This window comes from Python bivittatus, unplaced genomic scaffold, assembly GCF_059951505.1.
Source record: "Python bivittatus isolate LINGU-HERP-01145 unplaced genomic scaffold, Pbiv_v1 ctg000840_np1212, whole genome shotgun sequence".
In the NCBI taxonomy this organism is placed as follows: Eukaryota; Metazoa; Chordata; class Lepidosauria; order Squamata; family Pythonidae; genus Python; species Python bivittatus.
Window position 1 is genome coordinate 11,264,649 of NW_028277113.1, and position 18,940 is coordinate 11,283,588.

The window sequence follows — 18,940 nt, forward strand, 5'->3', positions numbered from 1 at the left end:
TGGGAGATAACATAGAATCCTATCTAGGGAGAAGTGGCAAAGCAGTAAGAACCCAGCACCATCTTCTGAAATAAGCCAGAAGATGCCAATGTAATGCCTGTATGCATGAACTAATTCAGACAGCCTATTCAGAAAGGTACTGCAATCTTGTAAACAGCTGAGAAATCCTCAGATACCCAAACAGTTGGCCAGGTTATCCACAAGGCAGCCAAGCAGTTTCTGTTTGAAAACTAAGATGTATGGATATATATATGATCAGCTATCATTTGAGCATCTAGCCCAAGAATGCATGGTTAACTAGCTATCAGCATATAGTTTTTCATCTTCTGAAGGAAATTCATTTCCTCAAGTTCCTCAGGAACAACTTGACCACTACCTTTTTTTAAAACAGGATGCTATCACTGCCTTTCTCAAGTAGGAGCTTACAATCCTCTTTCTCGTGATGTGTCTATATCTACAAAGATCAGAACTGTGCAAGCCATGGTATTCCTTATGACACTCTATGGAAGCAAAAATTGGAATTTGAAGAAAGAGGATAGGAAGACTATTGACGCTTTTAAACTTTGGTGTTGGAGAAGACTCCTGAGAATACTGTGGACAGTGAAGAAAACAAATAAATTGATCAAACAAATCAACCCAGAGGTTCTCACTTGAGGCACAAAATGACCAAGTTCAAATTATCCTACTTTGTACACATTATGCAAAGACCTAGCTCTGGAGAAGGCTCTAATGCTGGGAAAGGCGGGAGGAAAGAGAAAAAAAGAATGACCAGCACAAGGTGGATGGATTCAGTTACAGTGGTGATGAATGGAAGACCTGAAAGAGAAGATTAGGGATAGATCATCATGGAGAAAAATCTATCTACATGGTCATTAAGAGTCAGCAATGAGTTGATGACACATAATCAAAATCCTCTTTCTGTGAAATGCAACAAGCAAAGAGGGGCAAGGAACAAGTATAAAAATGATTGGCCCAACACAAACAAGCACCTTTTTACATCTTTAGGCCTTAGCAAATGAAACTGATCTAATATTACAGACAGCTCCGTAATATTATGATGATAAAATACGTTTCTCATAAACTTGCCCAAGCATCTCCATCTGGAAACTCCACTAGATAATATTGTTAATGTCCATTGTAGGTGGAAAAGAAATCCTATTAGGCCCAGTCATAGTCTCAAACCTCTGTTCTATAATGTTTGGCATATGTTTTCATCCACTTAGACTTTAGCCCTCTTTCTTCTTCTGTCATTACCCTTAGCTCAGATATATACCAGGAATGTGCATGGCTTTGTAAAGAGGGAGAGGATATTTAGCCCTGATTATTTCAGTTGCCCAGAACATCTCCTTTTTTATAGAATTAACAGGGCAGCAACAGGAGTACTAGCTATTTCAAATGAGAAATCCCATTCTTCCCTTCACAATTCATTCATCTCAGAAAAGGGACCATTTTCACAGATCTCCTTGCAAAGAAGAAAAGCCACTGAAATTCTAAATCTCAAGTGAAAATAATCTGATCATGATGATGGACTAGATGTTAAATTGCTTTTCAGAATTCCTACATAACTGTCCAGACCACAATCAGGATATATCATGCTGTGAGCTGCCCAGAGTCAATATGGAGTCAGGCTGCATCTAAGTCAAACAAATAAACAAATAAATGCCATGTACAGTATATTGGGCTAACAACTTGCTAGGACAATCCCATTGTTGTCAAGATAGCTACGAAATCCTGGGTTGTGCCAGCAATAATGGCTTTTGGCATGTATGTTGAAGTCCAGCAGAGCAGTCTTATGTTTTTTTACCACGAAAACTAGCCATCTTCTTAAAGCTAAGAGACTGAAGATTGACAGTTTGCTTTTTTGTTTGCCAACTTCTCATTTGTAATTAAAGCATTTTAAATGTAAAAGGACTACTGAAGAAAAGAGCTTGGTGGGCTCCAGGGGAAGAGACTGTTGGCCCACTGGTGCCCATGGACACCTTACTGATGACCCCAAGTCTTGGATATAGACCTGGCACACAAAGGTCCAAATCCTTGTTGGAGTGGGGAGCAGCTGGCTTTTTACAGAATAAGCCAACCTGATGTGCCCAGAGGGAGTCATCTGACCCCTGAGGGCCAATAAAGGAAAAAAGGAAGTTCTGTCAGGTTTTGGGTAGAAAGAGTTTTAGGTGCCTTTGGTGGGGGAGTTGGCTGGAGTCCTGGATAAGGTTACTTCAGGCAAGGTTGAAAGTTATTTAACTATAGTGAGATAGGCGGCATATATAAATTTGATAGATAGATAGATCGATCGATAGATCGAATTGCATTAGGATTTTTTATATTTTATCTTTTTAAACTGTGGGTTGTGTGTAGAACTCTATCTTCTTTTGGTACCTTTAATAAGGCTGATTTTTGTTTAAATCATGAATTGACCAGTGGCCTTCTATAACCTGGTTCAGCTTATAACCAAAGTTTTTGTTTGGTTTCCTTTCAGTGTTTGGCCAGAGCCAGGATGGGGCAAGGATTTCCCCTTCAATCTTCTCCTGGTTCCCCAGAGGGCTGGTGTAGAGGGAGAAACTAGTTTCTAGTGAAGGGTGGACAGCAACAAAGGGACCTAATTTCCCAGGCACTGCTCACCCCCAGCTGCAGCTACCTCAGAACTGAAGGACCTCAGAGGAGGAGCTGGTTTTCCCTTATTACACCTGAAAGTAACCCGTTAGTTACTTTCATTCGTCATAGTCTATTTTATCAAATGCTCCTGGAATTAAAATGAGAATGGATGACCATACACATTCTTCCAATACTTTCTCTGTGCCCTTGCTTTTGCTCCTTCCCCCAGCCCACTGGACTCAACACAAATGGAGCAAGTAGACTAAACACTATTCAACAACTGTTAAGCCTGTGGCTCAAAACAATGCCATTGGTATTCATTGCTTACCAGTGTTTGTTTTCCAACTAAATGACGAAATGACTAAAAATTAAAGGAGTATTAAACATAAATAAATGACAGCAAATGATTGTGCTTAGTTCCTAAACGGGATAATTCTTATTTGGTTAAAATCAGTAGCAAAATGTGTACTGATTTAAATTTATGGCTTACAGAAGAAAATTCATCATGGTTGCTGTTATGATTTGTTTTCTTTAAGTATTATCATTTTGCAGCTGCAGAACCTACAGAGGTAACATGAGGGGTTTTTGAAAGAACTATATATTATGCTTAGTTTGAGGTTTTAAAAAATACTTTCCTGCTATTTTTGAGATAGACATCTTAGTTTGAGGTTTTAAAAAATACTTTCCTGCTATTTTTTTTATTTCTCATTTAGAAACTTGTGAATAAATACTAACTTATTTCCTGTCAAATTTTTGCTTATAAATCAATAATGCATTGCAAAATGTAGTAAGGTAGTTGAAAGTTTTTTGTTTTTTTTTACAAATACATGCAAAGATGTCTGCAATCCGATCATTGTCTTCTTGGGGGCTGATCTTGTTACTAATAGCAGTTGAGCAAAATTGAAGTGTAAGCATGTTTTTAAGACTGGGCTTTTATTGTGATTCTTACTGAACAATTAAGCATCTCTGAACATTAACAAGGAAGGAAGGAAATTGGCCATTAGGATTCTTTTTAAAATGAATACATTCATTCTGGTGATGGAAAAACTCATGTAAAACTTTGGGGTACATATTAATATACTCTTATGCATGCATTAGACAAGCTCCAGTGAAGTGGCTAATCTATTTGACAATCAGTGACGAATTCACTAGCCTGAAAAATTACTTCCTAAACCAACTATGCATCCTTTTATTTGTGTCAAATAATTCTTTATTTCTAAGAGTTTGGCTTACAAACATTTTCTTGGATTGTTTTTCCACCAAAGTAATTATTATACACTATATATTGAACTAACCTAGTACAATCTTATTCAAGATTTCAAACTGCTGAACATTTTTTAAATCATTAAGCAATATGCATGCTGAAACAGCTTTCCTCCCCTAAGATATTGGTATTTTATGATGATCCCTATTTCAAATATGATAGAGTAGCATGTGCAACAAACAGAAAAATTGAAGCTGTTGGGAAATGTTTCATTTATTTGGATTGGCATTTGGTCTTTTACCAAGAAAAATGACCCTGAGAAATGAATAAGAATTAAAGAAAAAAATACAACACAAATTGATTAAAAACACATTATAATAGATGCAATTATAAAATTATATTTGTATAATAAACCCACTATCAAAACAATTCAGGAAGCTTAAATTGATTTGACAAAGAGCAGTCTCAAAACATTATGTTTAGTCTACTTGCTGTAAGAAGCAATCCCACAGGAATAGATGAGATAGTTCTGGAGTATATATTTTTAAACTTCAACATCAGTCACAGTATATATACCCTACATCATTGCATTTATCTTGCTTTAAACCATTAAACCCTTCTATCAGTGTGAATGCATTCTTTTCCCTAAATGATACTATTTAGATGAGTATTCTCTTGCGTGGCTTTTGTTCTGCTCTTGAGAGTCTGTTATCTTTGACTTGGAACAGGACATCCTATAGAAATAACATGTCTGCTTTATCAGTACAGTCTAAGAAGAGAAAAAAAGATAATTCCCCCTCTTATTACAACTCACCTCCAGCAATTTTGTTGTTTACACAATAAAAAATTATATTCAGCTTTGTTTGAAAATAGCTATATGCTGTTTTGCTGGTCGATGACCAAAATAAAGAGTCCTGACTTGGCTATAATTTCTTTCCATAAATACCCACTTCTAATGCATCCTTGAAAGGAATCTCCATTATTTGACCCTAGTAACTGAACCTGATTGAACAACTATCTTTGCATATCTGTGAATATACACCTTTTCTGATGATGACTAGACAATATGAACCTCTATAACAGAGATCATTTCCTCTTCCCAGATAAAATGTAGGAAATGTTGGTATATAGGAGTACTCCTGAGAGTAGTCCAGTGTTGTTATCCAACCCTTTTGTTCTTTTTTTTTCTTTAGAAAAATGCAGTAAAGGAGAGTTAGTGTTCATTTCAGTAGCAGTGCAACTTATTAAGGACTTGCAGAGTTTGTGATGAATACATATAAAGTGCTGAGCAAAGCTTTCCTCTGCTAAATAACACCCAACTTGAGATAATCTGCTAAATAACACCCAACTTGAGATAACATTGAATCTTCAGAACTAGCAGTCCTTGGTAGATCTGCCTTCCATGTATTTATTCAATCACCTTTCAAAGTGATTCAAGTTCATGTTCATTACCACAGATATATCGCAGAACTTGATTCATCCCCTTCTGATCCAAATGCTTTGGATTAAAAGCATATTCTACAATTGCTTGGCAGCAATGATTTCTTTACTCTGTCCTTCCAGAATCAGTAAATTGCTATCAGTGAATTGAAAGTATTGTATGATTTGTAATATTTCAGTTGTTATACCATCAGATGGAAAAATCTAAGACAAATTCAATTACCATGAAGACCTGGCTCTTCACCCAGGCCTTTGCCGAGGGAGACCCCTCACTTCATCATGCTTGCCATCTTTTTATTTTTTGTTTTATTGTAATTTCTTTGTTTGATGGTTGTGAGCCACCCAGAATCATTGAGAATCGGGCGGCATACACATTTAATAAATCATTGTTGGCTACACAGTCAGCCAGAAGTTTAGACTGGATTTGGCATTTTTATCCACCTATTGAGTCCTTCCCAAGGACCTGGGATAAGCAAATGTTGTTGTTAAATTATCATCATCATCATCATCATCATCATCATCAGTATATCTGGTCTTCATTAAAGGATTTCTACACAAGTGCCCCTGTTTCTATTCACAATAGAAGGACTTTCTTTATTCTATAATTTCTTTCCATTCTTCAAAATTTATATAAAGGTTCACTATAGGAAATTTTGATTACATATTATTTTAAAACATTGTGATAACTTATGCTTTTCTCCAAATCCAGATAATGATCTTCCTCGGCCAAAATTCACTCCTCTTTCCCATGCAAGTATCTTCATTGGGAGCCTGAAAGACATATGGTTGAGGGTGGGAATCTTTGATGTTCCAAGAAGTGTTCTCTGGGACAAAATATATATGGGACTCTCTGAATTTAAGACTGGAGGTGGAGAGGATTTCAGCTTTATGCAAACATATGCACACAATTTGCTCATTCTGGTTGTAATTCATACCATGAACATAAGGGCTCCTCACCTGCTTTTTCCATTTCAGCTTTTTAAAAGGACAGTATTTTAAATAGGCAAAAAGAATTTTAAGAGGCAAAAAGATTTGTCTAAATAGACCATGTGCTTGTCTGCTACACAACAGTTTCCCTTTTATAAATCCCAGTATATGGCTTTCTAGGCAGTTGTTAATGTAATTGTACAATACAAGGGGCATATTAAAATAAAAGAAAGATTGTTAAAAATAACCAAAGTATTATATTAAAAAAAAAAACCAATACAGAAAAATCAGAAGAATACAGTTGCCTGGGTTTTAGTCTGATATTCAAGCAATTTCTTAATGAACTTTTCTGTAGATTGCAAAACAGATAACAAAGCAGATTGAAGATTATTATTTAAAATACTTTTTAAACATTAAGTAATTGTAATTATTTTAGTAATTATTTTAGTAATGATAAATATTTTCAGATGCTTTTTCTGTCCTGCTTGGGGGCCATTATATTTTCTCTTTTGTAATTATAATCACTTTATGGGTGTATTTTTTATCACATCCATAACAATTCAGGCCCAAATTCAGAGATACTGTTGGGTTCAGTACAATGGTAAAAGCAGGAGATTCTTGGTAAAAGTAGAACAATTTTTCATGGATTGGCATCACTAAATTGTTGACTGAGAGACAGATTCATACAGAGAGAAAGTCAAATGTGTTTGTCAATATACACTGCTATTTATATCTGCAAACTAAAAATAATTGCATCTCAGAAAGTGGGCTCCAGGATAAAAAAAAGTATGCTACAACCAAAGTGGAGTACACAAAATAACTGAATCTTAGTAAAAATTATTGTACTCCTTATCTAGTTTTTTTTGTTTGCTTCTGTGAGTACATATCCTTGGAGAAAATTAACACAAGCCTTGTCTATGAATCAGCGAACCAAATGTCCCTCTCCTCAGGTCAGTAAAGTCATTATGTGTGTTCAATGTTTGATCTCTTTACAGGTGGGAAGGAAAGAATGAGAACGAAGTGGGCCGATGCAAAGAAACCGGCAAGATTCATGTGACGGTTAATCATAAATACTACAGACCGACGGAAGTAGTAAGTGAAAGCATTCTTTCAGTTTTGCTAATGAATGGTCCAGTCACTCAGTCACCAAATTGCAGCATTTGGACAGCTGGTTAGAAGAGGTTTGTAATTGCTTCCCTGCTGCTAACTTTCAGTCTTTCTCAATAGTTACTTGGCCACTTAAAGCTTTCAGTTGTCTTCAGTAAGCAAGCTGTGGGCAAATAATGCTCTGCAGACTGCTTGATACAGAAGTCCTAACAGAGGCAGTATAGATAACGTATTTAACACTTCCACTTCCACTTGTTCTGTTGGTATACAAATTAAAATCCTGCATGTGGATGTGGCTGGGGATATAGATGCACAACATATATTAATTATATAAAAGATAAAAAGAAGAGGTTCTTAAAAACAAGCAAATGATCCTGGAATAGAAGATCTCAACATTTATATTGACTGATTATTGATTTACCTGCTCTATATGGAAAGTTAACAATATATTGCGGAAAATTATAACCTGAGAGAACAGTTATCTCAGGGACTCATAAAATGTGAGTATTGAAAATACTTAAAAGAATTTGGTAGACTGTTTCTCCTCTGTACTGTTCCTGTGGGCATTAGAATTAGGTTTTGAAATAAGTTACACAATCTCAAATCATAACATATGCATGATTCTTGAATAATAAACATTTTTAATAATTAGAATAACTTCTTGACAGGTTTACTGTTTAAAGTTTTTTTATTGTTTTGAAAACTCATCTGGGGCTTTTCTGTAGAAATAAATCAATCTGAGCATCTTAACAGAAAAATGATTTCATGTAAATAAAGTTATCTGAGGCATGCATTGTCAGAGAACAGCCATTAGTATGGAGAATAATATTCCTATGTTGCTCTGATGTCAAGAATTGCTTTCTACCTGTCCCTTCCTTAATGAGGAGGATCCCTACTTAGTTGAGCAGTATTTTAAAGAATTAGATATTCTTGCCACTGTCTAGGAGCAAACTTTTGAGGAAGTTCATGAGTTCCAGTGAACACCTTGTTAATGAGTTTCCACACTATTTGGCTTGAGAATGTTGCTATTATCCAATGAGGCATATCTAAGGCTTTTGGCATGTTGCATGACAGTATCTCTAATTAGCCTAAAGTATCCCTGTTGGCTAGATTTCTTATAGGTTAGGGACTTTCTGTGAAACATCATAAAGAACCCAGGACCTATGAAGTAACTATAATTTCATTTACTCGTTATTTAGTTGGAATCATTTTGCTAATGTATGGGTGGTATTTTAGGAAAGGTTATAGATATTTGTTTCTCTTTCTGTCTTTTAACACTTTTTGTGGTGAGTGGCTTTTTGGGTCATTGTATTTCTCTGGCAAACTGACAAAAGATAGAGCATGTATAGATTTAAGAATCATCTTTTTGATTAAAATTATGGCTCAGAATTATGTTTGAAGTGTGCAATTTTCAAAGCCAAAGATGTTTCTGTTTAGTCAAGTACTGGGGAATTCTTGATTTTTTATTCAGTTTCCTCTACCCTATTCTATTAGCTGTTTTCTTTGTTCTACACACGTAATTAAAACCCTTCCTTCTAATATTGATTGTTAGCATGGATAATGAGAATCTATACTTTTCTAATGTTGAGATCAGTCATGTTGGGCAGTCTCACAAAATGGCTGATTTGGTGAGCATAGCCAGTCACAAAAATACTCATCCCATTTATTAAAAAGCAAACTGATAAGATTGCTACTGGTGGTATCTATAGGCCTGGTGGTGTCCACAAGTATATTATTACTTACCTCAGTGATAGGTAGTGTAGAGCAGCATAGAAATGACTTGGAAAAAATATGTGGTGACAGTTAGTGAAATGTGAGCTTCGCCTAGGAAAACAAGAATTCATGAGAAAAAAATTAAGGTTTTTCCTGCACTGACTCTCTTTGGCATAAGAGGAAAGGACGGAGAGATGCTGTCAAGCTCTCAAGATTCTGTTATAGACTGTATCAATAAAGAAGAGTTCTAGTATTTCTTATGGTGTCTGTTTCTTGACCTGGCCTACCTCAAAGGGCTGACAGGTAGATAGCCTTTCACTTAGTTGATCTGGTGTCAATTAGGGGTTTACTATACTACTGTGTCTTTGTTTAGGGGACAAAACAAAGTTCTTATTCAGATTCCTTATTGTATTTTCCATAGCTATAATATAGATGCACTATTAAATTTGTTTTCAGTACCTTACATATAGGATTATTTTCATTGTGATGCTACTACTATAACTGTAGTGTAAATAAATAATTAAAATAAAGAAATAACTATGAAACTTTTTCATACATACTTATTTCTTTATTTTTATTATTTATCTGCTAGACTTAGATCTTGCCTTTTTTTTCAGGAACTCATGGTGGCATACGTACTCTTTCCATTCTCCTTCACAACAATGATCCTGTGAATTTGGTGAGGCTGAGAGTGTGTGGCTGGCTCAAAGTCACTCAGTGAGCTCTCGTGGCCGAGAGTGGAGTTGAATCTGAATCTCCGCAGTTCCAGTCCAACACTTTAACCACACTGGCCACTCAAAGATACTATCCTAGATTGTAGCCACTTGACCCAAATTTGGATTCTGGCTGGCATAGTTGCCCCATCCTGTAAGTCCCCACCTAACAACCACATTCTTAGTTTAATAGTAGGCATTGAGAGAGAAAGATGCCTACCTTCATTCATTTTCTGACAACCAGCATACTGTATAACACTATGCCAAGAGAACACAAGATCCCAATAGCACTTGGGATATACAGTTTTCCCAAATGATATACATGTATTTATGTATATATCTGTTACATTTATATCCCACTGCAATCAAGTGTAGGGTTACATCTTCCTGGGCTTTTTATGTGTCAAGATCCCTTCTTGAACTTCTGGATCTAATTGCTAGATTGATCGTGGGTCCCCAGGGCTGCTGGTGCTTGGGGACTTCAACCACCATGCTCTGGCAGAGGGTTTAGAGAAGGCTCGGGTTTAGGAACAACTGATTTAAGAATCCAGATGGATTCCTAAAAACACAGGGGACTCCTTCGTTTTTGAATAGCTCCAGAAGATGAAGCAGGAGAAGAGGCCCCTGGAGTATCAGTGAGGGGAGACTAGAAGTCAAATTTACTAAACACAGGTAAAAGCTCATTCTGGCCTTCCCTGGAGGAGGTGACAGTTACCCATGCTTTTATCACCCCCAGGATGGACTACTGTAATACACACTGGGGCTGCCTTTGAAACTGCAGTTTGTACAAAATACAGCTGCTTGCCTACAGATATATAACATCCATGTTGCAAACATTGCATTGGCTGCCGGTAAGTTTCCAAATACAATTCAAAGTGCTGTTTATTACCTATGAAGCTTCACATGGCTTGGTACCAGGGGACTGCCTGGTTTGAGTTGAGCTGACTTATCCTTATTAGAAATGTTGAGGGTTCCCCAATATGAGATCAAGGAACCAGTAGTTTGGAAAACTACAGTACTGTGCAAAAGTTTTAGGCAGGTGTGAAAAAATGCTTTAAAGTAAGAATGCTTTCAAAAATATATATTGTAATTGTTTATGTTTATCACTGTACAAAATGCAAAGTGAGTGAACAGAAGAGAAATCCAAATCAAATCAATATTTGGTGTGACCACCCTTTGCCTTCAAAACAACATCAATTCTTCTAGGTACACTTGCACAGTTTTTGAAGGAACTCGGCAGGTAGGTTGTTCCAAACATGGAGAACTAACCACGGATCTCCTGTGGATGTCGGCTGCCTCAAATCCTTCTGTCTCTTCATGTAATTCCAGACAGACTCGATGATGTTGAGATCAGGGCTCTGTGGGGGCCAAACCATCACTTCCAGGACTCCTTGTTCTTCTTTACGCTGAAGATAGTTCTTAATGACATTGGCTGTATGTTTGGGATAGTTGTCCTGCTGCAGAATAAATTTGGGGCCAATCACATGCCTCCCTAATGGTATGGCATGATGGATAAGTATCTGCCTGTATTTCTCAGCATTGAGGACACCATTGATCCTGACCAAATCTCCAGCTCCGTTTGCAGAAATGCAGCCCCAAACTTGGAAGGAACCTCCACCATGCTTCACTGTTGCCTGCAGACGCTCATAATTGTACCACTCTCCAGCCCTTTGGCGAACAAATTGCCTCCTGCTACAGCCAAATCTTTCAAATGTTGATTCATTAGTCCAGAGCACCTGCTGCCATTTTTCTGCACCCCAGTTCCTATGTTTTCATGCATAGTTGAGTCGCTTAGCCTTGTTTCCATGTTGGAGGTATGGCTTTTTGGCCGCAATTCTTCCACAAAGACCACTTCTGGCCAAACTTCTCCAGACAGTAGATGGGTGTACCTGGGTCCCACTGGTTTCCACCAGTTCTGTGCTGATGGCACTGATGGACATCTTCCAGTGTCAAAGGGAAGTAAGCATGTGTCTTTCATCTGCTGCATTAAGTTTACTTGGCCAACCACTGCATCTATGGTCCTTAACATTGCTCGTTTCTTTGTGCTTCTTCAAAAGTGCTTGAACAGCACATCTTGAAACCCCAGTCTGCTTTGAAATTTTTGCCTAGAAGAGATCTTTCTGATATAGTATAACTACCTTGTGTCTTGTTGCTGGGCTGAGTCTTGCCATAGCAAATGACCTGTGTCATGAAACTGTCTTCCACAACCTCACCTTAGTAGCAGCATTTGGCTGTTCCTCGCCCAGTTTTAAGCCTCCTACACACCTGTTTCTGTTTCAGTTAATGACTGTGTTTCAACCTACATATGATACTGTTGATCATTAGCACCTGCTTGGTACACTTGGCTAATCATGCACCTGACTCTAATCCTACAAGATCCCTGACTTTGTGCAAGTGTAAGAATTGATGCTGGTTTGAAGCCAAAGGGTACTCATACCAAATATTGATTTGATTTAGATTTTTCTTCTGTTCGCTCACTTCACATTTTGTAAATTGATAAACATAAACAATTACAATATATATTTTTGAAAGCATTCTTACTTTACAGCATTTTTTCACACCTGCCTAAATTTTTGCACAGTACTGTATGTTTTAAATTTTTTTCTCAGTTCTTACGAAAAAGCTTGCCCACAGAGATTTTGATGGCACCCTCCTAAGTAGCCTTTAGAAAAACAGTGAAAACTGAACTATGCTGGAGGATGTTAATGTATGAATGGAGAACATTATAATTTATAATGTTACTGGAAGAGGGCACAGACAGTTCTTCATGAAGGTTTTATGATTCTCTATTTCATGGCTAGATGTAAACCACTGAGAATCCATGTGGACTTGGCAGTATACAAATAATGTAAATAAATAAATGATCTGCTTAGCTTGTTTAAATCTGGATAAATGTATCGGAAGCTAAAGTCCCACATTGCCATTGTTATAACATGTCTTTGCTTGGTTTCTCCTTCCCCCCATTTTTAACCAATGATTCTATTTTGAATTCTGGACCTTCCTTGTAGAAACTTTATAACTATATAAAGTAAAGGTGGTAACAAGAAAAGTGAGTGGATGATTGCAAGTTTTATAAAACAGAGATGAGCATTGTGTGGAAGGGAAGACAGACAGCCACAAGAGAGTGGGCTGCTAATTCCTTATTCTGAAAAGGGCTTCATGGGCTCACAAGTTATTTTTAAATTGTGTTCCCTTGGTGTCCTCATTAGCCTCACCCTTTTAAACTCTTCCCAGCTCTTCCTGTCCACACAGACCTCAGATTACATCATGACACAGGGAAAGAGTGACTCAATGGAGGAAAAAGATCACGATATGCAGACACTGTGTTTAAGGGACTGTTTGCATACAGAGTTACTAGAAATGGATTCACATGCTGTGATTTCACACAATATGCGCGTAGATATTGGATGTAGAATGTAGCTTGCTAAAAATTTTAGCTTCCACTGTTGAAAAGAAAAACTTGCTGTATGGTCAAAGATATGCTTGATGCTATACGAACAATGCCTGATGAAATCTTACATACTAAAACAAGGGCTTTAATGACTTATTCCTTTGTCCTGCTCCTAGAATGTTCATTTTCATAATGTATAGAACTCCCAGAATTCAGCATTTCCAGCTGCAATACTGGTCAACTCTGGCAGAGTAACTTGAACAGGAGAATAGATGATATATCTATAGAATATCTATCGGGTTTTTATCCAGCTTCAACGATAGATACTCAAAATCTATTAAGTATTTAACAGGGCATTTGGTTAAAGGTAGCTGATTGTAACATACTTTGAACCTTGCAACTGTGGTATTTTGAAAAATGCTGGAAAAAATCAAGTCCTTCTCCTTAATCCAAGCAGATAACCGGAATCATGCCCACTTGTTTGCTTCTGGTTGATAGAAATTAATTTGATATCCTCAATCCTCCAGGGCCTTGCTTTTCTAATTTATGAATTACTATCCTCTATCTCTTCTTGAGATTTGCTTCTTTTTCTCTTAGGCGAGTTGACTCTCCCACACCGCAAAAATTCTGGGCTTTCCATATGCCACTGAATGGTAAAAAAAGAACAGTACCCCAAAATTTGGGAGTAGGGCTGCCACAATGTTGAAATGCGTGCATTTTATATTTGTGTCATCCAGCAAAAAAAAAAAAAATATTGTGTAAAAGTAATACTAACCTTATCATATTTCTTTCCTCCAACACTTTTTTTTTTTTAATATGGAAAGGAATTTTTGGAATTGTGGTACTTTGTCCCATCTTGAAATTAACTTTATCTTCTTTCCTGGTTTATGTATCCATCATATGTGTCTCTCAGTATTTATATTTGCAAATATATATTTGCCTTCTTGTTTATAGTTTAGCAGGTTTTTTTAAATACATCTCTTCTTTACAGCTTACATTAATTTCTACAGCCTTCTTAACTACACTTGGCCTCAGTTGCTCTTTATCTTCTTGGACATCATTAGAATAAGTTTTGAGCTTGTAGATTCTTTGGGGAAAAATATTTTAATACTCAGATGTATGTTTCCCAGACTTCACTAGAGTCCAGTAAAACACACACACACACACTCCTTAAAGCATATCATATTGCCCCAAAGTCAGCTCTCCTCAAGTCCAAAGCTTTGTGGCGGTTCATACTCTGAGGAGTTATGACTCCTCAAAATATAATGAAAGTGATCATAAAATCCCAGCCCTCCCTCCTTTTTTGCATATATATCCTTACTTAACTATATTCCAAAAGGGATGCAAGTCTGAATATTGTGCAAACAGCTGCATGAGATATACAGAGTCTGTTAATACAAGCTGCATTTCCTTTCACTTTTTCTGTGACCACCTTATCATTGAGGATTTATCCATTGTTAAACAGAGGAAGGAGTAATTGTGATGGTGCTGCTGTTTTCCATGACTAATAATGCTGCATTGAGTGTCATTTTCTGACTAATCTTTTTTATTTTGAAGGAAAAAAATCAAAATACACTTTCTTTTCCCAAACCAGAGTTTGATGTCAACATCTGAAAATCACTACTTTAGTAAATTATTACCTTTGTCTTTCTGAACTGAATCACTGCGTTAGCCAAAATATTTATATCATTACTTCCTTTAGTCTCAACATTAACTTTCAGTGAGAGTTACTATCAGTTTAAAATGAGCCTTGGGTTTTTTGAAGCTCATCATAATCAACATGCTTATTTTGATAGCAAAATATTTATATTTGCAAATGAATAGCCGTTAGGGAAGGCTTTCTAGAAAGTTTTAAGCTATTCTTGGCCTTTGGTTACCATTTTATATTTGGCACATTTGTCTGAAATGTGGCATTAAAATAGTCCAGATATCTTGCTGTTGCAAGCAACTTTTTACAACAATGTTAAAATAGTAAAGCCAATTCACACAGCTCAGACTTCCTAAAGACAAGATATTAATATTAAGGGAATATTAAGAAGCAACAATCCTAGATAATTTGCAGAATATAGAGCATCCTTTAGCCCAGTTTAAGAGTTTCTATTACAACATGCCAGCAAAGGTTTTGTACAATGTAATTTCTGACTTTTCTTGCCTCTGTTCTTTCATGTTTTCCATGAAATAACTCCTATCTGCTGCGTTGAGCTCCAGAGAAAAGGTGGATTATAAATGCAGTAATATATAAATAAATAGTGATAGTCAGAAAAATAAAACTGAGTTACACTAATGTGATCACTGACCGCATGCTATATTTCCCTCATTTCAAATGCTATTATCCTTCTGCTGAATGAAGTAATAACCAAATAGTGATTTTAGAGTTTGAACAGGAAATCAGCTAGGGAAAGTAAATGGCTATCAAATAGTGGCTTGGCCTGAGATATAAAATATAAAACTAGACCCCATGGTTTTGCTGCCTGTTATAGCAGCCTATTTATTTCAAAATGCTCTCTCAGTTTGTAAGTGAAATATTTCTAAATCGCCAAAAATCTAGTGTTTTTTCACCTTATTACTAAAAACTTGACTTCCATTGTGATATTTCATTCTCTACATATCCAAACAGCTATTTGGATAGAGTAGAACACTAAAAACTGATTTGGGACAAATGTTATGGTGTACATCTTTCATAAAGGAGAGCCAGTTTGGTAGTGATTAAGGCACTAGGCTAGAAAGTTCTAGTCCTGCCTTGGGCGCAAAGCCAGCTGGGTGACCTTGGGCCAGTCCCTCTCAGCCCTAGGAAAAAGGCAATGGCAAACCACTTCTGAAACACCTTGCCAAGAAAACTGCAGGGACTAGTCCAGGCAGTCACCAGGAGTCAACACTGACTCAAAGGCGTGTGCACACACGCACACACACATCCTTCATAACTTTTGTGCTAAATTGGTTTTTCCTGTTCTAATCTACGCCAGCATCATCCAGTCCATTGAATCCTGGGAGATGCCACTGCTAGAATCAGCCTACATTGTGCTAGATAGTTAAGCAGTTGTTGCCCTTCATGTAGTTTCCTTCTCTTATCCATTGTTTAAACCTCGCACATTGCTGACCCTGCCTCCCACCCCCACAGCTTCTCGCCCCCATTCCTGTCATTCCTGAGCTTTTAAAGCCATCCAAGTGTCATCTGTGAACTGCAAAAAATCATTGATCTTCCTGAGAACATTAGCCTGTTCTTCTAAATCTGCTATCTGATCCTTTCTAACTGACAGCTCTTAGCCTCAAAAAGGTATGTACTAACTTCCTCAGAATTAAGTGAAAATTGCTTTACCCTGTGGATGTAATATCTTGCTTGGTATGCAAGGGTTACCCTTTCCTTATGGTGAGAAAACTGGCTGGATCAAGTTGGTATTTATTCTTTTAAACTATCTGGAAATGGGAAAAGTGAAAGAAAAAGGGATTGGTATGTATACTAAAGTAGTGAAAGAGGCTACCAGTGCCCAATGTTTTTATTGCTCATTCCTGAAGCAAGTCTACAACATGGCCTGCTTCAAAGACATTACCCAGACCTAGACTTTTCCAATACATTGAATGACAGCTAGGTAATGCAGGGCATTTTCCTAAAATAGGCACGCACATGTGTGTGTATGTATGTTTTCTCTGAGTGATGGACAGAACAGGATCTTGATTGTAAGGATTAATTGTTATAATTATAACTGCTGCAATAATATAGTTAGATGGCTTAAAATACAAGTAGTGGTTGTATTTGTATGATTGGATAGGACAGTAGCCCTTACCAATTCTGAATGTTTCATTTATTTATTTATGGTATTTGTATGCTACCAGACTCCAAAATGGCATTGGGTGGTTTACAACATGAAGATTTAGTCTTACTGAGAAGGATATGACTTTAATAATCTAAAATTGTGATTAAATAATGCTTCCATGGTAAGCAACTCAGTGAATATATTATTTTAATATTTTTATGTTGTTGTTGTTAGTAATAATAGTAGTATTTGCATTATTCCAGGAGCTTTTGGGTGATTTATCAAAATGAAACATATGTTCAGGCTTTATTTTTTTCTAGCTGGAGCATTTTTAATGACTTTTGTTCACCCTGCTTGTTTGTTTTTGCTTCCTTACTTCTGGTAGCACTTGGCCAAATGGGCCCAATGCAAAGTCACTTTGTAAGAGGATTAGCAAAAGCACTGGATTCAGCTAATCACTTCTGCAATTCTACTGCAGGATCTCTTTAAGGAACATAGCTACCTCCTGAAAAGCTCTGAGAAAAGGCCTATTATTGTGTTCTTATATGGTCATCTTCCTGGGGGAAGGCTTGCAGTAAGCTTTCCCCCACAAAAGAGTAGGGTTAGTTATCCATCAAATTTTGTTAGCATTTTTGGTAAAACACATTTAGAGGAACAGCCCTACATTCAGCAACAACTTTCACATTGCTGCATTTCAAATTAAGTAGGGGAGTACTGTCCTTGCAATGTATATAATTGTATGCATTTCTGTTTCTTTGTTTTTGCAAAGCAAATTGATGTAAAATGAATGCTTGAGGCTAGAGGAGCTATTTTTAACTTTATGGGTTTTTTTCTAATGAATTTTGAAATTACTGAAAATAATTTTATTGAAAAAACTTTGGGGTTGATTAATTAAAATCAATCTTAGGCAAATTGCTCAAATATTGGAATCTAGATTTAGATCTTTGCTTGAAATATCAGTAAATCTTTGTCAAATGCTTAAGTAACTGTGCTTATATGGGAAGGAGGGTATAAATCCTCTTAGAGATATAAAATAAATAAATGAGTCTCCAATTTCTTTCAGAGCAGCTCTTCTGACTTAAATAAAGCTGCTGTAAGCAATAGTGTTGTGAATATAGGGTAGTAGTGCACCCCTAGATCCTATTTTCCAGACAAGAAAAAAGGTACAACATTCAAGATAGTGCATCAAATAAAGGAGCGAAAAGGTTGTAGCAGATAATAATCTTGGCTATGCCAGATGGCCTGGGGGCTGGATGGGGGCTCACACCAGCGGAAGTGGCTTGGGGTAATTGATTTTACTCCCCCGTCATCTTGAATGTTTTTAGTTTTTAATGTATAGGGCTTGTTTTTGTAGTTTGACTGTTTAATTAATTAATTACTTAATTATAATTAATGAATGGGGGTACTTTTTTTTAAGTGTTTATGGGTTTTACTTTCATTGTGAGCCGCCCAGAGTCACTCGCTGGGGGAGATGGGTGGCATACAAATTTAATAAATAAATAAATATACTTTCTCTACCTGTGTCCGTATCCTTGTTGTTAAGTCTGTGTCTAAATCTAATTATTGTGCCCCACAATTTCTGTGGCATTTTTAAAGTCATCTAGACATCCTTCTCCAGATATTTTTGAGAAGGAGGGCTGGACAAACTGCCTTTGGTACCCCCACTTCCCAAGTATCACTTGCCTTCTATCACTGAGTGATATTGGCCTAGTAAACGTTTTGGGAATTGGGACAGTGTAATTCAGTTTTGTTTTGTTTTTTTAATCCATTCAGTCATGTCCAATTCTCAGAAACTGCCTGGACAAGTCCCTGCAGTTTTCTTGGCAAGGTTTTTCAGAAGTTGTTTACCATTGCCTCCTTCCTAGGGCTGAGAGAAAGTGACTGGCCCAAGGTCACCCACATGGCTTTGTGCCTAGGCGGGACTAAAACTCACTGTCTCCCAGTTTCTAGCGTGATCTTTTAACCACTATGCCAAACTGGCTCTCACAATTCAGTTATTAGTGCTGGCAAATGGATGCGTACCATATGGACCCAGACAGTTTGGAGAACAGGAAAGGGAAGAAAATAAGGAAGGACTCAAAGGGGAAAATTCTTGGGTGGGAAA

At 36.9% G+C, this 18,940-nt stretch overlaps 1 protein-coding gene across 2 annotated transcripts in view; it reads left to right on the plus strand.

Moving 5' to 3' along the window:
* Positions 1-18,940, plus strand: part of GMDS (GDP-mannose 4,6-dehydratase) — a 330,486-nt gene that overhangs the window by 235,873 nt on the left and 75,673 nt on the right. For both annotated transcript variants that reach the window (XM_088130877.1, XM_088130878.1), the window contains one exon: positions 7,156-7,252. In XM_088130877.1, coding sequence (XP_087987003.1) covers positions 7,156-7,252 — 97 coding nt within the window. The remainder of the gene's footprint in view (positions 1-7,155; positions 7,253-18,940) is intronic.